At 44.6% G+C, this 14,190-nt stretch overlaps 1 protein-coding gene across 1 annotated transcript in view; it reads left to right on the plus strand.

The window, feature by feature from the left end:
* Positions 1-12,469: 12,469 nt before the first annotated feature.
* LOC104569244 (store-operated calcium entry regulator STIMATE) overlaps positions 12,470-14,190 on the plus strand; it is a 33,764-nt gene continuing 32,043 nt past the window's right edge. The window contains exon 1 of the mRNA XM_088523978.1: positions 12,470-12,572. Within this exon, the coding sequence (XP_088380104.1) occupies positions 12,470-12,572 (103 nt within the window). The remainder of the gene's footprint in view (positions 12,573-14,190) is intronic.

A 14,190-nucleotide genomic window follows, 5' to 3' on the forward strand; every position in this document is an offset into this window, starting at 1 on the left:
TAGTGAAGAGGGCAAAGGACAAGAATATATGTCCTAATTCAGCACAAAATTAATAGGTCTCTTGCTACAACAGCAGCTTTTTATTAGGACTAGGGTAAAAAGACCTACTTAATTATGCAGAAACATCATTTCAAGTGAGTCTGAGATAAACATCAAATTCAACAAGTTGCTGAATGTTATGTGCAGAACAGTCTGATTCCCCACAACAGAGTGAAAAAATCTCAACTTTGGTTCCTACCTTGAGCTCTGGCAAAGGCAAGGATCTCAACAGAGGTCATGTGGGAAAAGGTAGTAAAAGTCACTTTGTTTAGGAGAAGTTATTCTTCCCAAAATTGTGTTTCCGGACAGTAGAGTTACTCTTCTGGTATGATGAGGAAAATAAATTAGGTAAGTAAAAGCCCTGTTTGCAATAGCATCACTTCATGTAGCATAGTTGCAAATTCTCACCCCTTCACTGATGTGACACTGTCAGAAAAGCTTTTATAAGAGCAAACCAGTCCTCAGACACTTACATTGGCTGAGGGCTTGTCAATCGCTTTGATATGAAAAGAACTTCTTGTTATGTTATGAAATACATATTCATGTTTTTTCCTTCTGAGCCAATTATGGGAAAATCACCTTGTGAACACTGTCTGTATAGCTTATGAAAAGCCTCCAGGCAACTTTGCCTGGGTGTGCTGTACATGTTCACTTAATTATGTTTCTGACTGACCCTTTCTGGCAATAAGCCCTGATTTACCTACAAGTCCTTTTTAGCTTCCAAGATCCACATGTCAAATCAGTCTGTAAATAGAACAACCTTTGCTTCCTGAGGGAGCACACGCTGGATCAGAAAATCAATGTCTGTTTGCCACCAACTGGCTGAGCCCACGACTATTTGCAAAGGAACCGTGAGGATGGAGAGAGCATTGCTTACCTAAAGTATCGTCGTCTTTGTGCCAGCAGGCTCCCTGGTGGCTTAGCTGGGATTTTAAGAATGAGCTTAAGACAACACTACAGCTTCCCTGCCTGAATAGGAAAAAAAAATTTAAACTTCTTCCATTACAAACACCTTCTCACACTGCAAAATAAACATTTCATTTCCTTTAGAGGATGACTTTTTTATTTTTGTTTTGTGTTTTTCTTTGTTCTTCTTGCACATTGGAGGAAAAGACACCCTCTGCCACAAGGATTTAGCCATCGCTTCCAGCACTGAGCAATTCAGCTATTCCTGGAAACTGTGCCCTGCTCCAGATATTGCGTCCTAGGCACGGAGGAGGCCACCACCTTTATTCTGAAAACATTGTCATTTCCCACGCTCTGCCAGAGATTGGGGCTGGCTAATATTAGATTCTGTATTGTAGTAGAGAGAAAAAAGGAACCAAAGGAAGAGGAAGCAGATGAGATGCAAGATATATACACTGGAGCAACAATGATAGCTGAAATTTCAAAGCAGGTTAAGTCCTGTTTTTTGAAGAGTCTAACCTGGCAAAATACATCTGGAGGGTCTAAAATTCAACCAGACAGGCAGCTTTTGAAAGGGGGCAGATTGGGATTTCTAATAACAATAATAATGAAATGATAATAATAATAATAATAATAATAATAATAATAATAATAATAAAACAGAGCAGAAGTTGTGATTCTTCTCAGCTAAATTTAGCTGTTTAGAAGTGAGGTGTCTGAATTCACTGAAGGGAAACAGCACCACTGGAGAGCAATTTATCTAGCTCTCTTAGATGGCAGTATTAAGAGGAGATAATTTAGAGAATTCTGTTTCCCTCCATGGGCTCTGGAGGGAGCTCAGACAACTGACTTGGACCAACAGCTGCTCTGGACAGCTGAGTAAGATGAATCTCACCCCTTACACTAAAGCTTCAGTGGGAGATGAGCATGGTTTCACCCAGCAGAAACCAGACTGGAATCTCTGCAGCCTTCTTCAGGAAAACAAGCGGAAATCATGAGTTTATAAGTGCAATCCTCCTTCATTATAATTTTCCTGTAAGTATTTTTACTGGACTTGGTGATTTTTATAAGGAAGAAAGCAAGGCTCAAGCATGCTTGAAAAATTGACCAAGGCATCTCGGTAATCGCAAGGATACATATGTTTGATTTCCATCCTTGCTTAGAATGAGCTCCCTCCTGTTTCTTTCTGGGAAATCCCAGCAGTAAAGGTCTTTGCAGAGGCTCTTAAAAGTAATCACAAGTATTTTCGTAACTGATTTGTTTCAGCTGTAATGTAGTGGGAGTTTTTTGTTTGTTTGTTTGTTATTTTGTTTTTCCACAGTAGTAAGAGGAGAATCTATCACAGTTGGGCAGATTGCTCAAATCTCATGCTTAGATGAAGCATGGTGCCATCCCCCAGCCCAGAATCCACAAGCTGAATGAAGCTCCTCTGGCCTGGTGTTGTCCGTCGTCTGGCACATGTCAAGGCACGGAACAGAATTTTGGTGACCCATTCCCAAAGTCATCCCTTTAATCATGTCATCACTCGCAGGAATCACTCTACATATTAGGAGACTAGGAAACAGGGGTGTCCTGCAGAAGTGATTGAGACAATGAATTCATTATTTGCTATAATTCATTTATGCTATAACATTTCTGCACGAAGAGAAGGTGTATGTTGACTACTGTGATAGTGCAGTCCAGTGTTTGGGAACAGAAAATTCACTGAAAACACATCTTTAATACGTTGACTTGTTCAACTAGGACTATTTTTTAATCAGAGCTCATCTAAAGGACTGATTTACAGATCTTAAAAGCCCAAAGCCAATTGGAGGCAGTAAAGATTCCCCTTGACTTCGGAAAAATGGGCCTGATTTTTGTAATCTGCCGTCTTCATTTGCTGCTTTGGAAAACCACTGGATAATATACTAAACAAACAAATAATAACAATAAAGTGGGAGTTCTACAGCAGATGCTCTACCAATACTACCAGCCTCCATCAGATTCCCGGTTACCTATCATAGGAGATTTTCCTTGTGATGTTGAGTATTCCTTAAACAGAGGAAATCACTAAGCAGAGATTCAACCTGGAAACCTAGTCAAGGTCCCATCATTGCTAATCAATTCTCCTTTTTCGCAAAATTTGCCTTCCATGGTGCAAAATCAATGTTTCTATGTTGGATAATGTACTGGGCTGGAACTTACACTTCCTAGGCTCCTGGATGTTAGGAAGCATAATACAGGGCACTTTACTTTTATTCCTTCCACACATTTCATTGCCAGTATGACCACTAAGAACTCACTTGTGCTTCTCCTGCAGCCACCAAGAACTTGGCAGTCTGCACACGTGTTTTTTATCCCAAAGAATGGGTCTGCATGTTTCTCATTAGAGGCAAGGTAGGAGTGTAGCAAACAACACTGCAAAGATAACTGGTGTTTTTTAGTAGTCTCTGGGAAGCAACATTGCAAGTTAATGTGGAGCAAGATTTAACTGAGGCTTCCAGGCTGCAGCCAGGCTTCTTCCTGCATCTTAAGGAGACTTATTTGCTGTATTATTCATTGCCTCATTTCTGACCCCAACATCACACACACCCCACTTGCTGCATGTCCAAGTGCTTCTCTGGAGGAAAATATCCCCATTAATCCAAAGACTGAAACTTAGCCACAGGATCAGATCCTTTCCTGAAAGCTTTCTTGTATCTGTGGCTTTGCATTATGCTCCTAAATTGCTCTTCTGCAGCTAAGGTTTCACTTTTAGTAAGAAATGGAGTCCTCTAGCAGGTTATTAGTTTAAAACTAGGTAGTTCGCTGTTTGGGAAACATTCCAGAACCTGAGTTCTCCTCCCCAGATCACTGTGTGCAGCCTGAATCCAAATAATATCTCTACTGCAGTTGTAAAAAATGCATTAAAAGAAGTAGAAAAGATGTCTTAGCTATAACATTTATAAAACATCAAGGGTGACTTGTGAAGGAACCTGTGGTTTTCAAGTGCTAATGGAAGAACAGCTTGGTAGCGGTGAATATTCTCCAGGTCTTGGCGAATTAGTATTTTATTTACAGAATTTCAATGAGCAATAGAACTCAGAGGAAAAAAAAAATCAAGTTTCTCTCTGTTTCATCTAACATGAATTTTAACATTTCATCAGTTGGGTAGATCCTCATCTCCTGGCTAATCTTTTCCCACAAACAGTTCCCTAGATTGTCCAACTCTCACAACCAGCAAAAGATCTGAGGGGATTCATCCAAACCCACTACCATTCAAATAAGAGACTTTCTTTCCCTCAGGGAATCTCAGACCTATCAGAGGGACAGAAGATTTGTAAAGAGCGAAACCATACCTGATTTTTAATCTTTATTGCTATTTTATTTGGGCAGAAGTCTGATCCTCCAAGGATCACAGTGATCCTTGCCTGGAGTGAGTCCAGCTCCAGGCTTCCCTCAGCAGTGAATGACAGGGCAATAGCTCAATCGTGTTTCAGTCACCACCAGAGATAGAATAACAAGCTGACAGACATATTGCCACTAGTTTCCCAATGCAGGATCAGGAATCCAATCTCCAAAAGCACTGGGGTGAGACACTACTTGTCTGCACAACAAATAATGCCAGAAGGCTAGAGATATGGTCGTGCTAGAAAGCATCACATCCCAGAAAATACAGTGATGGAGAATTTAGCAGGTAAGATCATCCATCCTCCCAGAAATTACCTAAGATGCCCAGAAGACTATCCAGAACAGCAGAAGACTTTGTATCACTGAGGAGGTTTAGAGAACAGTGATCTTTATACAATTTCTACCTCTGCCTCCAACAACTTATTGCAATGTTTAATTAACCTTATTCTGGGAAAGGTCTTCCTGATGCTAACCTAAATCCACTCAGTTGCAACTCAGATCTGCCCTGTTGGCAACAGGCATAAATTCAAATCTGCCTACATGTTCTTCTTATGCTTGAAGGAACTTAGATATGGACATCCCATTCTCACAAAAGATGATCCCAAGCCATTGTATGTGCCCAAAATTCAGCCCCAGGTCTGGAGACAAAACTGCAATTGGGATGTAACAGTTATTTTATCATTTTAGGAGAAAGTTTACTTTTCAAGAAAGAAATAAATCAAAAAATGAGTTCAGAGTCTTTCAACCAATTTTATTCCTGTTTAAATACTCACCAATTTGGAGATCGTCTGTTATCTGTAACACTGAGAAAAATGGATTTGTAATCTGTGGCAATCCTGCAGTAAAAAGTAAACCAGCTGCTATGGGCTCAGCATGGCATTCTAAATATGGGGGAAAGTGCTGGGAGATGAAAGAACTTTCATTATTTCATTCCACAGCCTCTGTGGTGGATGAGGCTGTGACAGACACTTGGGGATGCTCTAATATATTGGCCTAGCAGCAAGGAGTGATCTTGTGGATGAAATGCTGGATATTTGCTAGGACATAGCTCTATGGAACCTCTGTTTCAGTGGCAAAACTGGTCTAGGAAATCCCTGCCTCTTGCTCCAGCTTTGCAGTTCTCTGTCTTTTCCACTGTGTCAGGCAAGATATTCTAAGGGTTTCTCTATACGTAACATCAGCAAAGTGGTCTGAGTTAAAGAGGTACCAAGTGATGTTATTTTTTCCTTTCAGGCTACTGCCTATGGCAGCATTACAAAATAAATTGATTGTAGAATACAGTAAATTTGCTGTTTCAAACACATTTGTTTCAACTGCTACTGGGATGGACTAGTTGAGATACATGGGCTAGAAGGTGTCTGCAAAAATTTAAAAATGGAAAGAAATGTTGTTCTCTCCATTTTTTTTCCTTAGAGGAAGTGGAAAATACAAAAAGATTTATTGACTGGCCCAAGGCAATGTACAAAAAAAAAATAGCAAGGTCAATCCCTGAAACCAAGGAGCAAAAAATGTGCGAGATCCTGGCTCCAAGTCCAGTACAGCATGCAAACACACCATGGGCCCTTAAAGGTGTGAAATTGCTCCAAAACATTCAGTGCTAGACATTGAACATGGCATAATAATGCATCTAAAGCACTTACCGAAAACACGGAAGCATTATTTTGACAATTATTCCTTGGAGTATTTTGCAATACAAAGTGTCAGCTGAAATAAAAATTGGTGTTGGCCTCTTGTGTACGCATATAACCCAGAACTGAGGGTTAAATGTGCCGGGTCTTGTATTAAGGGGTAATTCAGCAAGAATAAGGTCTATTTACTTTTTGATCAGCAGGAATCATTACTGTCAGCAGCATGAGTGGAATCCATTCCAAGTATCAGTCAAAGGAATTTTTCTCCAGGGACCTTGTTTTCAAAAGTGATTTCTTCACCGGTCGAGAAATAAAATCAAAAATATTCTACATCAATATCACATTTAAACGGGGAATTTTCAGTGTCACCCTTGAACTTACCTTTACAATAATGGTCTGCAGACATGCCACTGCCCTTCCTCACTCTTGCCATCGCATTGGGGACTTTGATGGGTACACAAGCCATCTGCATGCTGATGGGGCAAGCAAGTTGAAGGAAGCAGTAAAGATTTGGGTGATCATGATCAAATTGCCTGTTGGTACCAAATTCACTTTGAGAATGGACGTCTCTGTTATAGAGATTTCCAAGTTTGGGGTTCCAAGTTTCCATCTTGGCTACCACAATGCCAGAAGACAGAAAGGACTATAAGACAGAGAAGCTAGCCAGAATCTACCAGGCAGCGTGTCCTGCAAGAGTCTCAACCCTCAACCAAGTGTAAAAGCACCCAAGAGACATTTATACAGAGCATGTCTAACATCAGATTGGACGGCTTTAACCCAGGAGTACATACACCCTAACTTTTTTGTCCTGCATGAGGACTGCTGCAAGGTCATCCAAGGCCATGGTGATGCTAATAAAAAGTATGACACTACTACAATTCATGTAATAGAGCTAAAAAAATTAAAAGGCACTGGGGTACTAGGCAGGAAGGGCAGTGCTGTTTCTTGCTCTCCCGCGTCCTCCTCAGCTCCGTGCAAAGAGCAGCAAATGCAAAGAAGTGGGGTGACCCTGCGTGTGCAGGGGGTTGGACTAGATGATCCCTGGAGGTCCCTTCCAACCTTAAGGATTCTATCACTCTGTCACTCTATCACCTTGGCCAGGTGTTGAGTATCCGCCTGGTCCTGAGCCAGTCACTCTGCAAAGTGACGTGTCCTTGAAGCGAGGAAGTCCTGCAAAGCGACGCCAGTTTGGAAATCTGAGTCCCAACCAATGCAGAGGCTCCTGCCCATAAGCCGGGGATGGCACTGGGTGACACACGGATGGTCATCATTAACCATTGCAAAGGGCTGGGCAATACCCAGCACGTAAAGACACCCGGGTTTGTTGAGCACTGTAAGAGGCGGATTTGTTTTTGCAAGAAAAAAGCGGGGGAACATATGAATAGGGACAGCCCTTTGTAATGAAAGATAAAAAGGTCAGGAAGAAAATAAAAGGAATCTCAACACGCACGGGGTGTAATAGAGCAGTATTACTACAGGAATAAAAAGCACTCTGATCCAGCTCAACACCACACATTAATTCTACATATTTTCTGACAACCACCACTGCTGATTTCTCTAGTCAGATGTGACCAGCCTGAAGCACTTGGGGGAAATAAATAACTGCTATTCCTATCCCTATTCTCTTCTCTCTTAGCACTCTTCTAGTTTTTCCCCATTCTCCAGCTTACACACATCTTTGTGTCATAGCAAAGCTAAGCTGGGCCCACGTACTAAAGAGAATGGAATAATTACCACATTTTTTCCATAAAACCTTCCTGATAACCTCTCAGAATGGAATGGGCTTTCCTTGCCGTGGCATTTTGTTATTGACTCGCATTTTCTCTGTGGGTCCTTATCATCTCCAGGTCCTCTTTCCAGCCAGGCATGCCAATTTCCATATCCTTCCCTTCCTATCACATTTTACTCTGTTGATTTTGGACTATGTTAAATGAACTTAACAAACCCACTTCTAACTCCCGCCCTAACCTCAGAAATGTCTGTGGATTCTCCTGCCTTGACATCTTTGATCATACCTAAGGGCAGAATTTATCTCACCTAGCTTTGGATACCTCCCTCTGAGCTATATGGAGTCTCTCTCCACTCACTGAAGACAAATAGGTATTACCAGGATGTGATTCATCTCACTTATTCCAGGCATCTACCTCAGATGGGATGAATCTTGCCTCCAAAATCCCTATTTCTCTCCAGAGGCAACAAACAGAGTCTAGACAACTCACTCACGTGGAGGCATCAGTATTGCAGACACCCTAGAGAGCTGGAGGACCCTGCTCCATTGCATCATTCAAGTCATTAATGAACGAATCAGCTAAAACCAGGGCCACATAGACCTGTCGTTGAGTGAGCAGACCCACAAAGCCCTTGTCATGGACTCTAGCTTGGACAATGTTCTGTGGACATGTTCTTCTGATGTGACAGCAAAGTACATTTTGAGCAGGGTTTATCAGCACTCAATGCCTCTGCCCTCCGCAGGGCTCACAAGCTGCATATTCCTGGCTTATTTATGAGAGTCACTGGGGCAGCAAGAAAGGTTTCCTCACATCAAGACATGGAATATCTGCTGCTTCCTCCTATCCAGCAGGCCAGCTGTCCTGCCAATGGAGGAAATGAGACTGGCTTGACATGATTTACTCTTGTCAAGTCCATGCTGGCTGTTTTTTATTGCCTTATTATCCTCTGGGTGCTTATAAATGGATTGTTTGATAATTTTTAATGGGATCTGGCTGGTCTCTGGCTCATCTCCCTCCCTTTCAAAGCCAGGCATGGTGTTGGCCCTTCTCTAATTCCCTGAAACACCCTTCCTGCATCCTCACTTATGACCTCAAGGACTCAGGGGTCCAAGACAGCATTTTCTGTGGTTTCCTTCTTTTGGTTTTCTGCCCTCTGAGAACTAATAGAGTAACTTAGTCTTTAATTTTCCTCTTTCATGCACGTATAGAAATGCCAGAGTTGTTGTGGCATCCCTTGTTCCTTAAAAATATTACGGTATCTTGGCCTTCGTGATATTAAGCTCATGCATGTCAGTTAATATTTCACATGGGTCTTTCACGGGTCCCTTTCTTTTATGAGTCCTATTTAATTTCCATCTCTCCAGGAATTTCTGACACAACTTTTTGCTATGTTTCCATTTCTTCCTTGGCCATTCTGGCATTGATATTTCTATAAGCTGATAAAGATCAATGGCTAAATGGGAATAAATCAGCCTAAGCTGACCAAGGCACTGCGAATCTCTCATGACTTCTTAGTTCCCACGAGTAAGGAAAAAGAAAAGGGCTGCAGCACTTCTCCTTTCAGCCATCACACAAGTCTCTGAAGTGGCATTCTGCTTCTCAGTGATATTGGCTGGGAAGTCCTGCCATTGCACACATCTCAAGGGCCTTACCATGAGCTGATCAGGGAACACATTTGCTCTCTGAACTCAACCTCAGTGTATGCTCAGAGCCCGCCTTTATGTCAACAGGGAGGATAATACCCACTTTTGCCAGCCAAATGACAGTTCCCTTTTGATTTTTTCACTGCTGCATCTGCTAAGTTTGCAAGGGAAAAAAAAAGACACTAAGTTTTTAACACTGCTAGAGAAACAAAACTTCCTAGATGATGGCTGAGAGGCAAAAAGTTGGATCAAGACATGCTGAATCCTTGGAGACACTGGATGAGACAGGAAAATCCCCACCGATGATTAAAAAAGTGGATGTAAGTGGGATCTGGTTCCCATTCTACTGCTCCTGTGGAGGGATGGAAACCCCCAAAAGAACCTTTAAAGTATCCCTCACCTGCATATCATGTTGGAGTTCTGCTAACTAGACCTTTTTCCTGCTCTTCCAATGCAGGAGAACTCACCCACCTTGTGTTCACACTACAAGTGGGAAAATCAGTGGAAAATCTGCTTGAGAAACCAAGGACAACACACTGAAAGTCTCACCTTCAATACCTTGCAAATCACAGTAGTCAAACACTTCCTATCAGAGTCTTACTAACTGGAAAAACTCCTCCTGTTCAGAAATGCAACCATATATAAGTGCAAAACCTGCTTTTGGTAAGCACTGAATAAAACTGCTGGTTATCCACAGAAAATGAAATTTTGTTAAAAAGGAACTGATCTATTTTAAATGCCTTTTTTTCCACGTTCTCCAATTGCCTTACCTGGACAAATAGAGGTTTAGACAATTCCCAGGTGACAAATTATCATCCAGCAACCAAACTGGGGAAATGGTCCTTTCACAGCAGCCTAGGAAACTTAGGAAAATGTAGAATGCCAGTCCTTGAGGAAAGAGATGTATTTGCCTATATCTATTGATATAGTGTGCTCACCTTGCATAAGCACATCAACTTTAATATTTGATTTACAATTTAATATAAAGGCAACAGATTGTAAAACATAAACACATTTACCAGCGCAGGGGAATTAACCTTTTCATGGAACAAATTACACATCTAAAACAAGCTGAAAATGAGTTAGTTAAGATGCAACTATCAACTTGCTGATTGAAATTGTGATTAAATCATGATTAAAGCCAGTGAGCTAAACCACTTGAACGTCTATCAGTGAAACGAGGCCTTCAAGCCTTTTCTTCTGGGTTTCCTCCTCTCCAATGAAGCCAGATTGCAGAGGGACGGTGGAGAGGTCTCTGCTGGCTCCACGTGCTGCCGAGGGACAGTAATTCTGGGCATTACTTTGACGAGATGCTCCCAAGCTGCTCATTCCTTCCCCCATAGTGCACTTTATATATATACTATTATAATGATTGAGGATCCAGTTGAGAACCAAGACGGCTCACATGCTACATGGTTATTTTTACGGCCAGAGCCTAGAGATATTTTTCTAACAAAGCCTACATCTCGCACATAGCCCTAAATCCAAGATGCAGTCTGGGATGCTGAGCCCATCAGCAGACCCTGCAGGTCAAGATCAGCTCACTGTGCACTCATCCTGGCCACAGACCTAGGAATAGGATCATACAGTACCTCAGCTTGGAAAGGACTTCTGGACATCTCTAGCCCAACCTCCTGCTTAGACCAAGGCCAGACCACACTGCTCAGGTCTTGATGATCCAGTTCTGGTTTGCCAATGTCTGCCCAGAACTATGTGGTGGGGGGAAGACTGATGGCAGTACTCTAGGTCTAGGTCTAATGGGTTATCTCTGTGTTTTAGAGCACCCACAGCTCTGTCAGGACCATCCCCAAACCCCCTGGCCCAGTACTATCAAGATCTGCTGGGACAATCCCCATTCCTAGCCTCACATCCACAAACTTGCTGGGATAATCCTCCCCCTCCCAGACCAGCACTGTTAAACTCTGCAAATAATGATCCCTGACTTCTCAGCCCATGAGCCCTATATTTCACAGGGATGAGTCCCATCCTGCAAAATCCAGCACAACAAGCCTTACTGGGACCATCCTATGCCCCCCTTCCCAGCACTTACAAGCCTTGCTGGGATGATCACCATCCTTCCAAGCCCGGCAGCCCCAGCACAGCTGGAACAAATCCTATTTCCCCATCTGGAAACCACTTCCTTGGATGGCCTTCTGGGGCCATCCCCACGTCCCCAGCCTGCACGCCACCAGACCTTACAGGGATGATCCCCATCCTCACACCCCCAGCCCAGTTGATACAATCCCCATGGTCCCAACCCCACATCCCCAGTGCAGCTGGGGCAACTCCCACATCCCTCTCCAGCACCCCCAGCTCAGCTGGCACCACCCCTGTGTCCCCATTCCCATCTTCCCCATCCCACACCCCCAGCCATCGCCCCATCCCCATGTCACCCTTCCCCACACAGCCTCAGCTCAACTATTCCCGTCCCCTCCTCCCCATCTGTTCATCTCCAACCCCACCTCCCCACCCTGCCCCCATCCCACACTCCCAGCCCATCTGGGACCATCCCCACCTCCACTTCTCCGTGTCATCCATCCCTGCACTCCCAGCTGGGACCATCCGCACTTGCCCATCCCTATCTCCCTGTCTCAATATCTCAACATCCCGAACCCAGCTGGGACCATCCCTATCTCTCAATTCACTCCCTGTCCCCCGTTCCACCCCCCCCGCCCCCCCTTCCAAAATAAATAAATAAATAAATAAATAAGTAAAAATTCCTGCACCTGCAGCCCATCTGGGACCATCCCCACTCCCCCATCCCTCACTGCAAGCCCAGCTGGGTCCATCCATCCATCCATCCATCCATCCATCCATCCATCCATCCATCCATCCCCACCTCCCCATTCCGCACCCCCCCGCCATTCTACTCGCCCGGGACCCCCGTCCCAGCTGCGACCCCAGCGGGGAGGCGTCCCATCCCCGCCTCCCCCATCCCCGCTGCCATCACTCCCAATCGGGACCCCCCGCACCGCCCCGTCCCAGCCGGGACGATCCACCCGCTCCTCCCAGCCGTGCCCTCCCCTGCCCGCTCCGCCCCGGGCGGGGACCGGCCGGGGTTGGCGGCGGCGGCGGCCGCTTAGAGCGCCCCGCTCCGCGCTTGCTGCCTCTGCCCGGCCCGGTTCGGTTCGGCTCGGTTCGATTCGGCTCGGCGATGGCCCCCGTGGCGCACGGCTGCGGCAGCGGCGCGCTCCTCGGCCGCTTCGGCGTCCTGCTGCAGGCGCTGCTGGCGCTCGGCGCCTTCAGCACCCTCATGCGTAAGTACCGCGGCCCCGGGTGCTCCGCTCCATCCCTGCATCCCGGGTGCGCCCCGAAACGGCTGCGCCCCACGAGCCACCGCAAGCTGTGGGCTTGCAGCGGCCTTGAGCTCAGCTTGACCCCCCTTGCACAGGCAGCTAAACTACTCCTGGAGTCACTTTTAAGTCTGTAACAATGGTGGAAATGAAGGGTGTAAGCCAACAGTTTGCTTCTTGCTTGCAAAGACACAAGTCTAACAAAAACAGCACCTGCATGGGGTTGAATGCCGCTAAACTACAGTAATATTTTTCTTGTTTGACTTGTGATGTTGTTTTAACTTTGCTTACCCTGTGGCATAATTAGCCCTTGAGAGGCCTGAGAAGGAGGGTTTGGGGCTTGAAGGAAGAGTTTGTTTGTTTAAAATCCCAAACCCCAGTATGTGAAGGTAATTCAGTGCCTAAGATAGGCTGCCCTTAAGTTATAGCTCCCTTGTTACTTATTGCAAGGGGTGGTAATGATGGGAAGCAACCAAGTAGTGAGAGGAGAGGTGGAAGGGCATTAATAGGATGTGAGAAAACCTGTTGCTCTGTCTGTGCTCATAGCAATGCATGGGTTGTTTCATCGTGGTTAAGTGGTTTGATTCAAACTGAGTGATGAGGCAGAACTTGGGCTGTTTTCCGTGTTTAAAAACCTGTGATGGTTGTGCACTAAAACTTCAGTTTTTCTGCTTAAGTAGTTCCCACCCCCTTTCTGGAAAACCTTCTTGGAGGCTGGGCTTAAGCACTGTGCTTGTAAGCAGAAGCTACTAGGGAAAACTGCAGCAAATTCCTTCTGTGGTGACTGATAGCTTTCTTCAGGGGTAGTAGCCCTATTCTGACACTTAAGGGCCCATATTTCACCAGGTATTGAAAATATGCATAGACTAACTTGGTCTTTCTGTTCCCCTTACTGTCAACTGGTTTGTAAACTCCAGGGAGTGATCCTATAAAAAACAGTATTTTGATAATATTAACTCCAGTGTCTGAGGGCTTCATCATTGCTTGTAGCAATCCTCAACTCTGGGCTACTGGTTCTAACCCCAAAGGTTTAAGGGCTACTGTTTTCTTGAACAATAGCAGCCCCTTGGCTAAAGAGAAGCTGAAAGTGTGTGGATTCACACTGAATCCACTCAGAGACTAAATTTGCAGAGGAAATTGCTGGTTGGGACCTTGAAAGTAGATGTGTTTACAACCTTGGGATCTCAAACACAACATTTCTGGCTGCAGCAGGGCTGTCTGTCCCTAATTCACCCCAGCTGCTTCTCATCTATGCCCAATTTACACACTCCCTGCTGGAGACTTTCTCAGATCTGTCACTGGGGCTGTTTGCATGCTGACTCCTAACATTTTGCAGTAGTAATGGGTTTACCAATGACCTCACCTTAACCAATAACTTGCTCTGAAGTAACTTTTGGAGCTTTTGTGTGAACTGTTCAGCTGATGACCTCCTGGGGAGAAGAAATGAGCAGCTGCAGGGTGTGGGAACCTCCTGAGCTGATGTAGGACATATTCAGAGCCTAAAATTCTCCTGGGAACCTCAACTGCATCTTCACTCAAGCCCAAAATGAGCTTAGGTGGCCACACCTGAATGACTAACTCA

This window comes from Tinamus guttatus, unplaced genomic scaffold (assembly GCF_059628265.1).
Source record: "Tinamus guttatus ecotype Peru unplaced genomic scaffold, ASM5962826v1 Tinamus_guttatus_pri_ptg000201l, whole genome shotgun sequence".
In the NCBI taxonomy this organism is placed as follows: Eukaryota; Metazoa; Chordata; class Aves; order Tinamiformes; family Tinamidae; genus Tinamus; species Tinamus guttatus.